The sequence below is a fragment of the Equus quagga genome, chromosome 14 (genome assembly GCF_021613505.1).
Source record: "Equus quagga isolate Etosha38 chromosome 14, UCLA_HA_Equagga_1.0, whole genome shotgun sequence".
NCBI classification, from domain to species: Eukaryota; Metazoa; Chordata; class Mammalia; order Perissodactyla; family Equidae; genus Equus; species Equus quagga.
The window spans coordinates 12466755-12479104 of NC_060280.1; the positions used below are offsets into that span (position 1 = coordinate 12466755).

General features: G+C 52.9%; 1 protein-coding gene across 1 annotated transcript in view; it reads right to left on the bottom strand.

Annotated features, from left to right (window-relative positions):
- The window catches only part of OTOG (otogelin), a 94204-nt gene that overhangs the window by 43582 nt on the left and 38272 nt on the right, over nt 1-12350 (bottom strand). Inside the window, exons 24-30 of the mRNA XM_046685504.1 lie at nt 10539-10677; nt 8751-8885; nt 8296-8442; nt 7871-7990; nt 5858-5974; nt 5005-5161; nt 2329-2355 (exon numbers count right to left, since the gene is read on the bottom strand). Coding sequence (XP_046541460.1) covers nt 2329-2355; nt 5005-5161; nt 5858-5974; nt 7871-7990; nt 8296-8442; nt 8751-8885; nt 10539-10677 — 842 coding nt within the window. The remainder of the gene's footprint in view (nt 1-2328; nt 2356-5004; nt 5162-5857; nt 5975-7870; nt 7991-8295; nt 8443-8750; nt 8886-10538; nt 10678-12350) is intronic.

The following is a 12350-nucleotide window of genomic DNA, read 5'->3' on the forward strand; positions in this document are numbered from 1 at the left end:
ACCCCAGGCTGCTAGACCCTGATGGGAACTGACCCTCTACACAGCACCTGAATCGTTTCAGGGAGCCTGGGAAGAGGCCACCCATCGGGAGCATCTCAGCCCCCAAAGTCTCTCTGTTGGCCTGTCCCACTGCCTGAGACTCTGCCACTCCAGGCACTGCTCTATCAGGGGCGCCGCTGAGAGAAGTCAGCAGACCTAGTCCCTGCTCACCCCAGGGATGAGGCTGGGAAGGCCTGGGCTCCACGTCAGGGTTTCCTTATTGCACACGTGTGTCAGTCTGGTGTCTCCTGGGTTCCTGCAGCTGCTGGCATAGGCTGGCGCAGGGCATGGATTTCCTAGACAACTGCAGCAGCCTTGTAACCCACCTCCCTCCCTCTGGGGTGCCCCAAGCTCCAGTGCCTCCTCCTCACAATGCCTGAGTCACCTTCCCAGCCACACTCCCTGCTGGGACAGGGCTCCTAACCTGTTGATGGCTCCCCATTAGCCTCAGGATAGACTCCAAGAGCCCAGCTTGAATTCAGGGGCCCTTCACGCCCCAACCCCTGCCTACCTCCCACCTCCCCACACCCTGCCCCTGCCGCCATGAACTTCTCCAGCTCTTCCCTGAAAGAGCCCTGCTGTGTCCCGCCTCATGTCTCCACTCGTGCTGTCCCACCCACTCAGTGTAGTCCTCCCCGTTTTGTGCCTGGCAAATGCCTACTCAGTCTCGGGCCCAGCTCAAATGTCACCTCCTTGGTGAAGCTGTCTCTGCACCCCCTCCCACCACATACGAATGTCATCTGTCCTCCTCTGCACCCCGCCAGCCCCTAGAGCACAGCGCACACTGAGCCCAGCTCTCATGACAAGGATCTTGATCGGGGCTCCACGTGTGTCTCCCCTACTAGACAGGAGGCAGGCGGTGCAACGCTGGTAAGTGGTTAGCAACCAGCTCTCAAAAAACAAACAAACAAAACCCCAATTTGTCGTGTTTGCTGATTTTCATGGTGTAAATACTCCCACCAGTGGCCAGTTTCAAACCACCAACCGAATGTGGAGTCAGACACACAGTTGGTTCTAGGGGGCCGGTGCGGGCTGGCTCCAGCGCACCCCTGCTGCATCTCATTGACCACTGCTTCCCCGCACCCGGCAGGGGCCTGGACCAGAGAAAACGTTGGCAGAAGAACAGAGCAAGGAATGGATGGGTGGGTGGTGGGCGGGTGGAGGATGCTGGAAACAGCCTGTCCTTTCCCAGTTACTGCCACCTAAAATGCCACAGAAGGGAGAAAACTCTGCTCCGAGCTGTTTTGCTGAAATGTCTTGCCTGATGTCAGACAGACCTTGCCTGTCCCAGGGATGCAAGTCTCCCAGTACAGATTCATTCCTTTAGGGCTGAAAGGTTTCGGCGGTCAGGAGCTCCTAGGCACTGCGGTCACCGTGAATCACCACGCTACTCCCTGGCCCAGCCCTCATCACGCGGACCCGCTAACTGGTATCCTTGTCTCTAATCTGCCCCCTCCATTTCACCTGCTATACTCCGCCAGGGGGATGTTTCTCAAGCCATAATCTGATAATGCAGGTAGCTGAGGACAAAGCCTCGGGCCTCTCTGCTCACATAGGCCTGCTTCTGGCAGGATGATGCCTGGAAGGAGGGGTGGGGACTTGAAGTCCAAGGGGACTGGTACCAGGGCCTGATGAGCATCTACCTCCGCCAAGGTCTGACCTCAGCCCAACTGGACAAAGATCAGTGCTGAAAACTACTCCCAGGCAGCCTCCCCCACTGTCCACGACCCCAGGGATTAAACTGACTAATTGGCTCTAACACTGGACATTAACCTCCCTGGGGTCCTTAGTCATGGCCTGTGTTTTCACCCTCATGAATACAGGGGTGGGCGCACATCCTGGTGCCCTGCGACCTTGACGACATTTGAAGATGACCTGACAGGCTGAGCTGAGCCATAAGCTTTGCCCAGCCATCCTCAGGAAGGGCAGTTTGTATTTGCCTGGTTTGCCAACTTAGACCTTCATGAAACCCAAGACGATGTTCCGCGGGCCTGATGAGCTAGACTGTGAAGGCCAGAGGGCGCTGCCCTGGCTGAGCACAACCCCTGGGAAGCTGGCCTGGCCTGGGCTCCTGACAGAGGCTGCAGGGGCTGCTGGGGACAGAGCTCTGGGGCATCCCTGGCCCCTGCACTGTCAAAGCTCTCTCTGAATGATGCAGTCCCTCCCTGCCCCGTGTCAAGGCTCTTCCAGGGCCAGCGGGGCCTCAGGATGGCTGATGCTGCTGTGGCACCAGGGCAGGGCTGGCAGTACCCCAGCCCCCGAGGCTCCACTTGGGTAGGTCTGGCTTACCTTTGTTAAAGAAGTCACAGTCATACGCTGAAAGAGAGGAAACAGAGACTCCTTGAGAATCCTGAGACGGATGGACAGAACCAAGTCCCCCAGCATCCCAGCTCTCTCTCCTTCCCCAAGGGCAGGACCTGGCCTGCCCCCCAAACTCCAAGATTCAGGCACGGTCATTGGATTCAGATATCTTAAGGTGTAGGAAATACAAGGGCTCCTCTCTGCGCCCCCAGCACAAAGCTCAAAGCCTGGCCCAGAGGAGGCGCTCAGCATGTATCAAATGAATGAATGAATAAATGCTGGACGGGAGGGTGTGCTTTGTGTGGCACCAAAGGGCAAGATTAGAATCAAGGAGTGGAAGCTCAGTCAGAAATGTTGCGGAGGTCCTGGAGGAATGCAAGCACAAGATGTAAGTGGGTCTTTCAGGAGCCCCAGGAGAGAAGGGACCAGGGGCCTCCAGGATCCAAGGCTTTTTCAGGCCCCTGGGCGCAGTTTCCATCAGGCTCGGACAAGCTCCTCAAGCGTGTGCTCAGCTTGCCCTCTAGTGGCCCAGCCCAGCACCACAGCCTGTCCCTATGGCACCTCGGCCATGGATTCCGCGGTCCACTGGGGAAAGCTGGGGTCCTTGCAGGGGGCACCTAAAGCCAGGAGCAAGGCCATGAGGAGCCAGTTGGGTAGACTTGGGACAAAGGCTGAGGAGGGGCCTCCCTCACTGATAGGCGTGGTCTGAAGAGAGACACTAGCTCCGCCCCATACCCCAAACCCCGTGATCAACACTATTCCTTTGCATCTGGCATCGCCCTCTGGAAGGAGCTCTACGAGGCAGGAGATTGACCCACCATGTGGCTACGGCCAAGCCCTGCTTCTCCTCACTTGTGGACTCAGAAGACTGAACATCTCTGAGGCTCTGGTTTCAAGTATGCAGCAGGTCAACAGGAGGTAGCCCAGAAAAGTCACCAAGAGCCAGCTCTCTAGAGTCACACCTGGGTTCAAATCCCATCTCTCTCACTCATCAGCTGTGCATGCTGGGACAAGTTACTCAACCCCTCTGAAATTTAGTGCCTTCCTCCTTGAGATAGGACCACCACTAGTATCTGCCCCATAGACCTGCGAGGCCTAGACCAGGGCAAGGGAAGTTCTCACCTCAGGTGCAAAATTTAAGAGGGTGCCAAAAACCTCAGTAATCAAGATATATAATATTTTAATACAATATTCTTAAAATTTAAAAATTAACACAAAATATCTATGATGAAGAAAATGTCCAGGTTTTAAAATAGACTGGATTGGTGACAGTGTCTTGCCAAGCCATAACTGGAGCCTGAGGCAAAAGGAAATGTCAATAATATTGATCCTGTCATTACTTGCAACTTTGATATCCTGTTCATCAAAGATACTTTTCCATTAGTTTTGATTTTTAAGAAATATTGTCTTCAAATATGATTTCTCATGAATACTGAGTTTTTTGGTGCCCCCGTAAATCTTGTGCCCCAGGGAGCACCTCGCTCGCCCGACCGTAGTCCCTGGATATTAAGTGAGTCGCTGCACAGTGGATCCTCTGAGGGATTTATACGGGAGAAGCAGAGGGAGAAGCAGGCTGACAAGGCCGCAGGGCATCTGCGGAGGGAGGGGCTCAGGCAGAGAAAGGAGCCGAAGGCAGGTTCCGCTCCATCTGCTTCCTGAGGCCGTCCTGCCTGAAGCCCCGGGCTCAGGACACCCCAGCACCCACATCCCCACGAAAAACGACAGCAACCTCAGCAGCAGCCAGAGCACCGGGCCAAGAGCTTTCCCTGCACGATCTCACTTAATCCTGCCGCACCTGCCAGGCAGGGACAGTCCTCGACTGTGACCCAGGGTGTGAGGGACGTGCCCCAGGTCACCCAGCCTGGTCACCAGACGGTCTGGCCCCAGAGCCTAACAACCACAGCACCGCAGAAGGAGGTGTGCCCGCACCAGGAGACCCACTGGGGTGCAGGAACAAACAACGTCCCATGTATTTTATTTCATCTTTCAAATATTTACTTTCGTATCTGTTTTGTGATACACATTTACACTACCAATAGTATACATATGTATGTGTATTTATATATGTATATATATGTGTGTTCAAAATATTTTTACCTCGTAGAAGTATGCAACCAAAAGCATCTGCAGACCACTGCTGCTCTAAATAAACTGATATCTTGTGCTGCCTCTGAGGAAGCCTGCGTGTCTCAGCTGACAAAGGGCTTATACATTCACTGTCCCATTTGATCCTCACAAGAAACCTGGTTGGGCAGGACTATTCCTATTTTTCAGATGAGAAAACTGAGCTCAGAGAGGTTGGGCGACTTGTTTGAGGTCACACAGCTTATAAAAGGTAGCTCTAGGTCTGGAACCCAGGGCTCCTGACTCTCTAGTAAAGTGGTTAGGAGCACAGGCTTGCAGCCAGATACTGGAGATGAGGCCTGACTCCACCACTAACCTGTGTGACCTTGAGCATGTTACTTAATCACTCTCTCACCTGTTTCTCCAATTGTGAAACAGGAACAGGATAGTTGTAAGAATTCAATGAATGATACACACAAAGCGGTTGGTGTCTAGTACACACTAAGGACGCAGTAAGTGCTAGCCAGAGGGATGGTACCCACAGGCCTGCCCACAGAGGGGCTCCACCCTCCCCCTCAGATGATCAGTCTGGACACTCACGGCAGAGGCGCGGGGTCCGCCAGTCAATGGCCACCCCGTGCTGGCAGCACTGGTGGGCATAGGCAGACACACTGGCACAGAAGCACTCACAGTCACCGCCCCGGCTGCACCCACACGTGTCCGTCAGGCAGTTTGAGTAAAACCAAGTGACGTCAACCTGGAGGAGGTCAGAAGTCAGAGGTCAGAGACAGATCCTGGATGTCAGCCCTGAAGCTTCTCGGCTGATGCCAGTCAGCCTCAGGGGGCAGCATAAACATGAAGGGACCACAGGATGAAGTGAGCTACCGTGTGGGGTGACAGAAGGGCGGTGTGTTCGTAGGAAAGCAATAATTCCACGGCCCAGGCAGACCCCACCTGGAGAACTAAGCTCTCTGCTTCCTTGGGCCTGGGCTATTGGATCTGGTGGCCGAGGAACAGACACGGGGTAAGAATCACTGGCCAGGCCAGCAACAGGCCAGGACAGTCTGACAACAGCCTTTGAGGCCCTGGAGGGTGCCAGGCAGAGCCAGCGCCAGCTCTCCCGTCTCCACTGAGGGCAGAGCAGGCAGGGCCGAGGCCACAGCAGGAGGGGTTCGGGTTTACTGCTCAGAAGAACTTCCCAATCGGGAGGGAGGGTGGGAGTGAGACAGGCTTGCAAAGGGCACAGAAGCTCTGTTTGTCTGGCGAGATGTCCCTGGTCGTCTGGGACAGGACGGACTCAGCCAAGTAGGCTGGAGGTAGGGTAACAGCAGAGGTGGGTCTTCCCTCTAGACCTGAGGGGGTCTCTCCTGAGGTGTCGGGGGGGCAGTCTGAGAGTGGCAAGGGTCCCGGGGAGCAGAAGGGGCTCAGGAGCATGGGGGCTGAGTCCACTCACCACAGGGTGGCAGGTCTCGAACACCTCACTGAGCAGGACGTTGCACTCCTTTTTGGCAAATGGTTCTCGGAGAGGATTCAGGACACATGTGTCCCGGGGGTCAAGGGTGTCTGGACACTGAGGGTCAAAGGCAGGGCTGTTGCCCTCCCTACCCTCTAGACGCCTGTGGCCTCATGTGGCGAACAGACTCCTAGAGTGGCCCCGTTGATCTCCACCCCCTGGGGTTCAGATCCTTGTACAAGCCCTTCCCCTGAGAGTGGGAGAGACCTATGACTTGCTTCACACCAACAGAAGACAGCCGAGGTGACGGGACAGATGTGGGCAGGTGCATGTTATTACATGGTTATGGTACACAAGACGGTAGAGCCCATCTTGCCGGAGTCTCCCCCTTGCTGGCTGTGAGGAAGCAGGCAGCCATGCTGGGGAACCTCATGTGGTGGGAATGGGGGTGGTCTGTATCAGCTGAGGGTGGTCTCTAGCCAACAGCTAGCAAAAAGAATTGAAGCTCTCAGCTCTGCGGTTGCAAGTAACTGAATGCTGCCAAGAACCATGTGAGCGGGAAGCAGATCCTTCCCCAGCTGACCCTGCAGATGAGAGCCTGGCCCTGGCTAACAGCTTGACTGCAGCTTGTGATGCCCTAAACAGAGAACCATGCCACGCCGTGCCCTGACTCCTGACCTGCAGACACTGAGAAAATACGTGTGTGTGCAGTTGCATGCTGCTAAGTCTGTAGTAATACTGTTACACAGCTATCGATAACTAATACAGATTTCCTCGATGTCCACCAACCTCTGCCTGCAGGCCTATATTTTCACTGGAGCCCCCAAGGTATGCCAAAGGTGATTCTCAAGAGAGAAACAGCAGTGGGGGGTGAGAGGAGGGGAGCAATAAAGGTCAGCCACCTACTCAGCTTCTCTAAAACAGGGACGGGTTAGAGCACACCTTTCTGAGGCTGTGAGGACGGCCTCCTCCCATCCATCTCAGGATTATACTGAGCTGCAGGCCATGACTAACTGCTCCCCCAACCCAAGTCTACACAGGTTCACCTCCATCTGCTCCCCAGCGGAGGATTAGGGACCTAAAACCACTCAGTCCAGGAAAGGCAAATATGTAACACTCATATTGCTACTCTCCACAGCTGCACTCTCGGCAGACAGAAATAATCAATCACAGTTCTCCTTCCAGCTGAGCCTGACACAAGTCTTAGGTATTTCTCAACAAAGCTTCCCAGGCAGCCTCTTCTGACTGATCAGAGTTGTCACACGAGGTCAAATCTATTCATCATCCTTCTCCTGGCATAGCCCCTTCACTTCACAGAGGACGACAGAGAAGATGGGACTTACTCAGGGTCACCCAGCAAATCACTGGATGATCCAAGACAAGAACCCAGGCCTCCTGCTCTCAGTTCAGTGCTGTTTCCCCCACAGCTCACAGCTTGGCAGCCTCAGTCAGACATCTCCCAAACTTCAAGGACACCCCCCTCATTGCTGCCTCTGCTAATGTTGTCCTCCCTCTCAGAGGCCTTCTCTCTGATACAGTCATCCTTCCGAATGTGGCCTATCTTTTAAGTACAACCTAGTCCCACCCACTTCAGGAAGCCTTCTCTGATCGGCTCAACCCACACTGGTCTCTCTTGGTTTCTCCTCGTCACTAGACTTAGTGCCAGGCACCGAGGGCTCAGAGATGGGTAAGACAGTCATGCCCCACAAGGCTCCCCTTCCTTTCTAGTGCTCCTCTATCCGAGGACAGAGACTTTGTCTCCTTCCATTTACCACCCTTCCACTAGGGCTTGGTCCAGGGCAGGTGTGCAGCCCAATTTGTGAGATGGGACTGTGCGTGTCCTCAGGCCACAGGACAGAGTCTAGGGCTGTGGGTGCCGGGTCAGAGGCAGGAGAGCAGCTGCAGGGGTAGCCTCCCACAAATGGCCCTCTTCCCTGACCTGGGGCCAGTTCTCTCAGCCCTGCCCAGGGCCCAGCTGGGTGACAGGAGTGAGCCCAGTTGGGGAAGCTTTACCTCGACTGCAGCCCAACTGCTACCAAACTCCTGGGGGTTAGTTAACTCGAGGTTCTCTGGGGTCCTCATCTCATTGATGGTTTTCAAGTCAAAGTTCCCACAGAGTCCCGCCAGCTGGCCCTGAAAGAAGAGAGGACACCAGGGTCAGTTAAGGCACATGAGGGGTGAACCATGGGCAGAGGGGTCACCACGAGTCCAGGAGTCTGTCACAGACCCAGTCATGACTACTGGGGTCATAGTGTGAAGAGGGACAGGAGAAAGGTCAGAGGAGAAGGGGCACAGAGCAGTGTGGGGAAGACAGGACAGAAAGCATGATGCTCCTGTCTCCTCAGTGAGGGTACAGTTCACCCAAGGACACTCAGTGGCTTGGCTCAGCCCCAGGCAGGAGCAGGGGGCCCCTTAAGAGTTATTTGTCATGCAACTACCTGCCACTGTGGCCCAGCCTGGATGTGCACTGTGGTCCTCTGGTCCCATAAGAGGGTGATGTGCTCCCGTGGGAAATGCACCAGCGTGAAAAACCCTGCTTGCCATGTGTGGACCTCCTGGTCCTCATCCAGGAAGCTCTCAGGACTCTAGGGGGACAGAGATGGTCATTCCTGAGGCCTGAGTAGCCCCCAAAACCTGGCTCACCTGGGCCTGGCTACAAATCACTGCCCCCGCCCCCCCACCAGGACCTCACCAACTCCTCTGCCGCCCTCACGCCCTGACATTGACCTCTGTGTTCCTGACCCTGGCTAAGGAATTCAGTCTGGCCTGCTGACGCAATGGTGCTTCAAGAGAAAGTGCTGTGGCAAAGAAACCAGTCCATAGCCCTCTTCAGCCCTCAGCCCCCGTAAACCTGCAAACTGTCTACACAACCTTCCCCCGCACCCGCCCTTACGGGATTTCCTGAGTCGTCATCAAAGAGGATGAGTGAGTTCCCCACACTGATGGAGACAAACTTCCTGCAGATGATGCCAGAGCTGTAGCAGTTTACATTCTCTACAATCACGGAGAAGCTGAAATCTGATGTGCTCTGGGGAGAAAGTAACTTAGTTCAATAAAACTGGGGAGAGAAGAGATTCCGCTGACAGGCACAGAGGTAGCGGGACGTGGACTCGGAAGTCAGGTTTTTGATCCACTTCTGCTTATGAGCTGTGTGACTTTGGACAATTTAGTTCAGTTCTCTGAAGCTCAATTTAATTTTTGGGTGCCTGGTGCAGTGTTCAGCATATAGTGATGTTCCAAAAAGTATCTGATGAATGAATGACTGAATATATAATAGGGATGACTGGGGTTGACAGGGGTGTGGGGGAGTGGTACTGTCTTACATGCACTGAAGAGGGCACTGTAAGCCTCTCCCGAGGGCAGTTTGCAGGCAGTGAACAACATTCTCAATGTATGTAACTTTTTATAGCAATGCCACTTCTAAGAGTCTAGAGACATATCCACACAAGAATTCACTGAGCATTTAAATATTGGCAACAACCTAAATGTCCATCAATGGCGAATAATAAAACAAAGTAGAACACATCTTTTCTATAGAATTCTATAGAAAGAAGAAAGAAAAAGTATGCAATGACTGTATGAGATTATGTCCAAAGTATACTATTAAGTGAAAAAAGCAAACTGCAGAATCCTATTCATACAATCTGAACAAAGTATGTGTGTGTATGTGAGTGCGAGCACGTGTCTGTCTCCTGGAAAACGATCTGGCAGGATTCACACCTGACTGTTATGAGTGGTCATTCATCAAGGAACGGGAACAGAAGAGATGTGAAGAGGAATTTTTTTTTTAAGATATGCTTCTGTACTGTTCTGAATGTTAGTGACAAGCATGCATTACCTTTGAAATTCAAAAAATAAAATAAAGTCAGTAATCTTTGTCTTGTGGAGTTATTGAAATTATGTGAAAGACCCCAGTACAGTGCCTGCCCCACAGGTAGGACTCACTCCATAACAGGTTTGTTGTCATCATTATTATTATTACTGTTATTTTCAGTATTATATAATGAGATGGACAGGCCCTTAGCAAAACCAAGGCCCCCTGGCTGTGTCTCTGGCACTCTCCCACCTGCCTTGTTGGCACCCTTTTCTCCTTCTGGAAGGGATCCTGCCTCTACTGTGCCAGCCCCACATCACCATTCCTTTTCCTCCAGGTGAGCTGACAGCTTTAACACGTGGCTCCTCAAGCATATCAACTCTGCAGTCAGATTTCTTAGTTCAAACCTGCCCCCAGTTCTGCCACTGACTAGCTTCCCTAGGCTCAAAGTTGCCACATGTATCCCATGCGGTCAGTAAACTCTCCCTTGCAGTGTTGCTGTGAGAATTCAGTGAAGCAATGTTTGAAAATGGCTCAGGTGACCACCAGGCTTATACTAAAGGCTCCAAAAGCAGCCACTCTCACTATCACAGACAGAAAAACCACTGGCCCCGACAGGCAAGGTTATATGGAGAGTGGACAGGCTGTGGGGCACATTATGACTGCTGGGCTCTGTCCAGCCCTGATCTTGCTCCTCAGCACTTCTTTCAGTGTCTAGAGAGCCACACCCCAGAGCTCAGATCTCCCCACGACCCAATCATGCATCAGACTGCAGTCCAGAACATCAACATGCCCAGAGGTCCTCAGCCTCAACCCCTCTGGTCCCCACGGAGCCTGCTGGGCAGACAGACACCTCCAGGAGCTCACCTTGACCAGGTGCACTTTGCATGCCCCCACGAAGTCAAACGGGAGCCCGTCAAAGGTGCGGTAATGCCGGTCGCCGTAGGCCGTGCAGGTGGAGGCACAGGGGTGCAGGGTGCACTGGAAGGAGCCGTGCTGGCATACGCTGAAACACACACACCCAGACCAGCTCGCGGGGCACACCCACACCTGGACTATCCACCAGAGCCAAGCCTATCAGGTGCCCACTATGTGCCCCTGGGCCAGGGGTCAGCAACATTATCAGCCTCCAACAGAAGCTGCCGAGTGGGACTGCGGGTCCCCATTTTATGTAGGAGACACAGGTCTCATGGAGGTTAAGGAGCACATGGCCAATAAATAATGGAGCTGAGACTGAACCCAGAGCTATCTGACTCCAAAGTCCACATGCTCTTTACCACTCCAACCATTCATTCATCCATTCATTCAAGAAGTATTAGGCACCTACCATATCCCAGGCATTATTCCAGGAGTTTGAGACACATCAGTAAACAAAACGGCAAAAACCCTCTGCCTTTGTGAAGCTTAGATTCTAGAGGGAGAAGATACACGCTAAATAATAAAAATAAGTAAGCATGAGTAAGTAACACAGCGTGTTAGAAGGCGACGAGTGCTATGGGGGAAAGGAGCAGGATCCAGGGGATTGGGAATGTGTGGGGTGGCACGCAATTTTAAACAGGGTGGTCAGAGGGACATCGTGTTTTGCTGAGAGAAGGAGTGTTTGGGGGATTTGATCACGGGGATGACGTGATCTGAAGCAAGTTCCACGCTGGCTGCCATGCTGAGTCTAAGCTGAAGGAGGCCGAGGACGGAAGCAGGAAGACCAGTTGGGAGACTATTCCACAATCAGGGAAGAGATGACGACGGTGGCTCGGAACAGGGTAACAGCAGAGGAAGGAATGAGACGTATCAGATTCTGGATCTACTTGGGAGGTAGAACCAGAAGGATTTGCAGACAGCTTGGATGTAGGTAGTAAGAGAGAGGACTCAGGGATGACTCCAGGTTTTTCGGCTTGAGCAACTGGAAGAATGAACCCAGACAGGGGAGGCTGAGCAAGGAGCAAGTCCGAGGGAAAGATCAGGTGTTCAGTCTAGGACATGCTGAGTTTGAAACATACACGTGGCGATGTCAAGTGGGCAGTTGGGTGTGTGAGTCGGCAGTTCAGGAGTGAGATTTGGACCACAGGCAGAAGTTTGGGAGTCATCTGTATATGGATGGGCCTTATCACCATGAGACCAGGTGAGTTCACCAAGGGAGTGAGTATAAATACAGAAGCTTCTTGGGGCACTCCCAACACTAAGAATTTGGAGAAGAGGAAGAACCAGCAAAGAAACCTGAGATGGAGCAGTAAGAGAAGTAGGAGGAAGACCAGGAGGGTGGGGAGTCCCAGAGCTATGTGAAGAAATGCATGAAGGGAGAGGGGATGAAAACAAGGGATCAATGCGGTCAAATGCCGCCAACAGGTCTAGGAAGAGGAGGACCACGAAACGGACATTGGATACAGCAATATGGAGATGACTGGTGATCTAGATAGGAACAGTTCTGGAGGAATGGTTAGGAAAATGCCTGACTGCACTGGGCTGAGGGAGAATGGGAGAAGAGGAATTAGAAACAGCAGGTATAAGAAACTTTTTTGAGAAGTTCTACAGTAAAAGTGTAGCAAAGAAATGGAGCCCTTACTCGGGGGTTGAAAGTTTTTCAAACCTCTTTTTATGTTGATGGGGATGATCTAGTGAGGAAGGAAAAACTGACTATATGGGCGAGAAAGCGGAGGCATTCTTAGTGGTGCCCTTGAGTGA